The sequence below is a fragment of the Procambarus clarkii genome, chromosome 48 (assembly GCF_040958095.1).
Source record: "Procambarus clarkii isolate CNS0578487 chromosome 48, FALCON_Pclarkii_2.0, whole genome shotgun sequence".
Classification (NCBI taxonomy): domain Eukaryota; kingdom Metazoa; phylum Arthropoda; class Malacostraca; order Decapoda; family Cambaridae; genus Procambarus; species Procambarus clarkii.
The window spans coordinates 2,382,048-2,388,954 of NC_091197.1; the positions used below are offsets into that span (position 1 = coordinate 2,382,048).

A 6,907-nucleotide genomic window follows, 5' to 3' on the forward strand; every position below is an offset into this window, starting at 1 on the left:
GTATGACACAATGAATGTGGTGTATGACACAATGATGGTGGTGTATGACACAATAATTGTGGTGTATGACACAATGATAATGGGGTATGACACAATGATGGTGGTGTATGACACAATGATGTTGGTGTATGACACAATGACGGTGGTGTATGACACAATGATGGTAGTGTATGACACAATGAATGTGGTGTATGACACAATGATGGTATTGCATGACACAATGATGGTGGTGTATAGCACAATGACGGTGGTATATGGCACAATGATGGTAGTGTGCGACACAATGTTTGTAGTGTATGACACAATGATGGAGGTGTATGGCACAATGATAATGGTGTATGACACAATGATTGTGGGTGTGACACAGTTATGGCAGTGTATGACACAATGATGGTGTTGTGTGATACAATGATGGCGGTTCATGACACAACGATCGTGGTGTATGACACAATGATGGTGGTGTATGACACAATGATAGCAGTGTACGACACAATGATGGTGGTGTATGACACAATGATGGTAGTGTACGGCACAATGATGGTGGTGTGTGACACAATGAGGGTGGAGTATGACACAATGATAGTTGAGTATGACACAATGATTGCAGTGCTTGACACAATGATGATGGTGTATGGCACAAAGATAGTGGTGTTTGACACAATGACAGTGGTGTATGACACAATGATGGCAGTGTATGACACAATGATAGTGGTGTATTGCACAATGATGGTTGTGTATGACACAATAAAGGTGGTAGATGACACAATGATGGTAGTGAATGGCACAATGATGGTGGTGTATGACACAATGATGGCAGTATATGACACAATGATTTTGGTGTATGGCACAATGATGGTGATGTAAGACACAATGACGATAGAGTATGACACAATGATGGTGTTGTGTGACACAATGATGGATGTGTATAACACAATGATGGTGGTGTATATCACAATGATGGTGGTGTATGGCACAATGATGGCAGTGTATAATACAATGATGGTTGTGTATGACACAATGATGGTAGTGTATGACACAATAATGGCAGTGTACGACACAATGATGGTAGTGTATGACACAATGATGGTGGTGTATGACACAATAATGGCAGTGTACAACACAATGATGGTGGTGTATGACACAATGATTGTGGTGTATGACACAATGATGGTGGTGTATGACACAATGAGGGTGGTATATGATACAATGATGGTAGTGTATGACATAATGTTTGTGGTGTATGACACAATGATGGTGGTGTATGACACAATGATAATGGTGTATGACACAATGATGGTGGTGTATAACACAGTAATTTTGGGGGTATAACACAATGACAGTGGAGTATGACACAATGATGGAAGTGTATGACACAATGATGGTGGTGTATGACTCAATGATAGTGGTGTATGACACAATGATGGTGATGTATGACACAATGATAGCAGTGTATGACACAATGATAGTGGTGTATTGCACAATGATGGTTGTGTATGACACAATAAAGGTGGTAGATGACACAATGATGGTAGTGAATGGCACAATGATGGTGGTGTATGACACAATGATGGCAGTGTATGGCACAATGATTTTGGTGTATGGCACAATGATGGTGATGTAAGACACAATGACGATAGAGTATGACACAATGATGGTGTTGTGTGACACAATGATGGATGTGTATAAGACAATGATGGTGGTGTATGGCACAATGATGGTGGTGTATGGCACAATGATGGCAGTGTATGACACAATGATGGCAGTGAATGACACAATGATGGTTGTGTATGGCACAATGATGGTGGTGTATGACACAATCATAGTGGTGTATGACACAATGATGGCAGTGCATGACACAATGATGGTGGTGTATGGCACTATGATGGTGGTGTGTGACACAATGAGGGTGGAGTATGACACAATGATAGTGGAGTATGACACAATGATTGTAGTGCTTGACACAATAAAGATGGTGTATGGCACAAAGATAGTGGTGTTTGACACAATGACAGTGGTGTATGACACAATGATGGTGGTGTACAGCACAATCATGGTGGTGTGTGACACAATGAGGGTGGAGTATGGCACAATGATAGTGGAGTATGACACAATGATTGCAGTGCTTGACACAATGATGATGGTGTATGGCACAAAGATAGTGGCGTTTGACACAATGACAGTGGTGTATGACACAATGATGGCAGTGTATGACACAATGATAGTGGTGTATTGCACAATGATGGTTGTGTAAGACACAATAAAGGTGGTAGATGACACAATGATGGTAGTGAATGGCACAATGATGTGGTGTATGACACAATGATGGCAGTGTATGACACAAAGATTTTGGTGTATGGCACAATGATGGTGATGTAAGACACAATGACGATAGAGTATGACACAATGATGGATGTGTATAACACAATGATGGTGGTGTATGGCACAATGATGGTGGTGTATGGCACAATGATGGCAGTGTATGACACAATGATGGTTGTGTTTGACACAATGATGGTGGTGTATGACACAATAATGGCAGTGTACGACACAATGATGGTGGTGTATGAGACAATGATGGTGGTGTATGACACAATGATGGTGATGTATGACACAACGAGGGTGGTATATGACACAATGATGGTAGTGTGTGACACAATGTTTGTGGTGTATGACACAATGATTGTGGTGTATGACACAATAATAATGGTGTATAACACAATGATGGTGGTGTATAACTCAGTAATGTTGGTGTATAACACAATGACAGTAGAGTATGACACAATGAAGGAAGTGTATGACACAATGATGGTGGTGTATGACTCAATGATAGTGGTGTATGACACAATGATGGTGATGTATGACACAATGATAGCAGTGTATGCCACAATGATGGCAGTGTATGACACAATGTGTATGACACAATGATGGCAGTGCATGACAAAATGATGGTTGTGTATGGCACAATGATGGTGGTGTATGACACAATGATGGTGGTGTATGACACAACGATAGTGGTGTATGACACAATGATGGCAGTGCATGACACAATGATGGTGGTGTATGGCACTATGATGGTGGTGTATGACACAATAATGGTGGTGTATGACACAATGATGGTGGTGTATGACACAATGATGGTGGTGTATGACAAAATGACGGTGGTGTATGACACAATGATGGTGGTGTATGACACAATAATTGTGGTGTATGACACAATGATAATGGGGTATGACACAATGATGGTGGTGTATGACACAATGATGTTGGTGTATGACACAATGACGGTGGTGTATGACACAATGATGGTAGTGTATGACACAATGAATGTGGTGTATGACACAATGATGGTATTGCATGACACAATGATGGTGGTGTATGGCACAATGACGGTGGTGTATGGCACAATGATGGTAGTGTGCGACACAATGTTTGTAGTGTATGACACAATGATGGAGGTGTATGGCACAATGATAATGGTGTATGACACAATGATTGTGGGTGTGACACAGTTATGGCAGTGTATGACACAATGATGGTGTTGTGTGATACAATGATGGCGGTTCATGACACAACGATCGTGGTGTATGACACAATGATGGTGGTGTATGACACAATGATAGCAGTGTACGACACAATGATGGTGGTGTATGACACAATGATGGTAGTGTACGGCACAATGATGGTGGTGTGTGACACAATGAGGGTGGAGTATGACACAATGATAGTTGAGTATGACACAATGATTGCAGTGCTTGACACAATGATGATGGTGTATGGCACAAAGATAGTGGTGTTTGACACAATGACAGTGGTGTATGACACAATGATGGCAGTGTATGACACAATGATAGTGGTGTATTGCACAATGATGGTTGTGTATGACACAATAAAGGTGGTAGATGACACAATGATGGTAGTGAATGGCACAATGATGGTGGTGTATGACACAATGATGGCAGTATATGACACAATGATTTTGGTGTATGGCACAATGATGGTGATGTAAGACACAATGACGATAGAGTATGACACAATGATGGTGTTGTGTGACACAATGATGGATGTGTATAACACAATGATGGTGGTGTATATCACAATGATGGTGGTGTATGGCACAATGATGGCAGTGTATGATACAATGATGGTTGTGTATGACACAATGATGGTAGTGTATGACACAATAATGGCAGTGTACGACACAATGATGGTAGTGTATGACACAATGATGGTGGTGTATGACACAATAATGGCAGTGTACAACACAATGATGGTGGTGTATGACACAATGATTGTGGTGTATGACACAATGATGGTGGTGTATGACACAATGAGGGTGGTATATGATACAATGATGGTAGTGTATGACATAATGTTTGTGGTGTATGACACAATGATGGTGGTGTATGACACAATGATAATGGTGTATGACACAATGATGGTGGTGTATAACACAGTAATGTTGGGGGTATAACACAATGACAGTGGAGTATGACACAATGATGGAAGTGTATGACACAATGATGGTGGTGTATGACTCAATGATAGTGGTGTATGACACAATGATGGTGATGTATGACACAATGATAGCAGTGTATGACACAATGATAGTGGTGTATTGCACAATGATGGTTGTGTATGACACAATAAAGGTGGTAGATGACACAATGATGGTAGTGAATGGCACAATGATGGTGGTGTATGACACAATGATGGCAGTGTATGACACAATGATTTTGGTGTATGGCACAATGATGGTGATGTAAGACACAATGACGATAGAGTATGACACAATGATGGTGTTGTGTGACACAATGATGGATGTGTATAAGACAATGATGGTGGTGTATGGCACAATGATGGTGGTGTATGACACAATGATTGCAGTGTATGACACAATGATGGCAGTGAATGACACAATGATGGTTGTGTATGGCACAATGATGGTGGTGTATGACACAATCATAGTGGTGTATGACACAATGATGGCAGTGCATGACACAATGATGGTGGTGTATGGCACTATGATGGTGGTGTGTGACACAATGAGGGTGGAGTATGACACAATGATAGTGGAGTATGACACAATGATTGCAGTGCTTGACACAATAAAGATGGTGTATGGCACAAAGATAGTGGTGTTTGACACAATGACAGTGGTGTATGACACAATGATGGTGGTGTACAGCACAATCATGGTGGTGTGTGACACAATGAGGGTGGAGTATGGCACAATGATAGTGGAGTATGACACAATGATTGCAGTGCTTGACACAATGATGATGGTGTATGGCACAAAGATAGTGGCGTTTGACACAATGACAGTGGTGTATGACACAATGATGGCAGTGTATGACACAATGATAGTGGTGGATTGCACAATGATGGTTGTGTAAGACACAATAAAGGTGGTAGATGACACAATGATGGTAGTGAATGGCACAATGATGGTGGTGTATGACACAATGATGGCAGTGTATGACACAAAGATTTTGGTGTATGGCACAATGATGGTGATGTAAGACACAATGACGATAGAGTATGACACAATGATGGATGTGTATAACACAATGATGGTGGTGTATGGCACAATGATGTTGGTGTATGGCACAATGATGGCAGTGTATGACACAATGATGGTTGTGTTTGACACAATGATGGTGGTGTATGACACAATAATGGCAGTGTACGACACAATGATGGTGGTGTATGAGACAATGATGGTGGTGTATGACACAATGATGGTGATGTATGACACAATGAGGGTGGTATATGACACAATGATGGTAGTGTGTGACACAATGTTTGTGGTGTATGACACAATGATTGTGGTGTATGACACAATAATAATGGTGTATGACACAATGATGGTGGTGTATAACTCAGTAATGTTGGTGTATAACACAATGACAGTAGAGTATGACACAATGAAGGAAGTGTATGACACAATGATGGTGGTGTATGACTCAATGATAGTGGTGTATGACACAATGATGGTGATGTATGACACAATGATAGCAGTGTATGCCACAATGATTGCAGTGTGTTACGAACCCGGATCCAGCGTCCGAGCCTGGAGCAGTGACAAACACGCCATCTGTGGGTCAGCTCCCGAAACCCCCGCCAAACGAACGACGACACCTAGTGAGGACAGCGTGTACTGGCCTCGAGGACCAGTTTCCAGTCTGGTTCAGCGCTCAACACCGCCGCTCCTGACCTCTGGTGAGGTGGTGCTCCGACGACAGCGCCATCTCTGGACTGGATACGTCAGGTGTTAGTATCTGAGCCTGTGAGTGTGTTGTATTAGTGTCCCGGTTATTGATGATGTGTCTGCTTACAGAGCCGACCTGGGACCACTGTGATGGAAGTGGAGTCAGTCTACCCGAGGCAGCCAGTCTCCATACTGTGAAGTTTGCTGCAGCTGTCGTGACGTCGTCCCCCCGGAAGAACACTGTGGTGTGTTAAGCCTGCCAGTGGAGTGGCAGTGAAAGGATTTATCCGGGACCGACGGTTGGAGACGATAATCCACTGGGGTATTGAGGACAGGAGGGTGATTGGTGATATCACACGAGACTCCTGTCTAGGGCGTACCCCTTTTATCGTTCGTGGAGTGGCCGTACCAGCCTTGGTGGCTCAGTACCTGCCAGCAGACCTGCTGGACGTGTGGTTGACGGCCTCCACGACGGTGCCCCCAGTGGACCTGTGTTGTGGCTGACCTGTGGCCAGGGTAGGCTCGGCGTTCTCAGAGGACACGTCTTGAGGCCACGAAGAAAGCACCAAGGATTCAGCACCAAGTGGTGTGGCACAAGAGTCTTCAGCAGAAGACTAGATTGTGCGTGATCCCCTTTGTAAAGTGTTAATACCCCTCCCCCTCGTGTACGTTTTACTTTTATATATTTAAATGGTGATG

The 6,907-nt window shown here is 42.8% G+C and overlaps 1 protein-coding gene across 1 annotated transcript; it reads left to right on the forward strand.

The window, feature by feature from the left end:
* The first annotated feature begins 1,900 nt into the window (after positions 1–1,900).
* LOC138350953 (alpha-(1,3)-fucosyltransferase FucT-like) lies at positions 1,901–2,251 on the forward strand. Its single transcript, XM_069302412.1, has one exon. It carries the CDS (start codon positions 1,901–1,903, stop codon positions 2,249–2,251), a length of 351 nt encoding a protein of 116 aa, XP_069158513.1.
* Positions 2,252–6,907: the final 4,656 nt, after the last annotated feature.

Bases quoted from the DNA above. Each gene is read 5' to 3' on its own strand.
- LOC138350953 (XM_069302412.1), top strand. From the start codon at position 1,901: ATGAGGGTGGAGTATGACACAATGATAGTGGAGTATGACACAATGATT.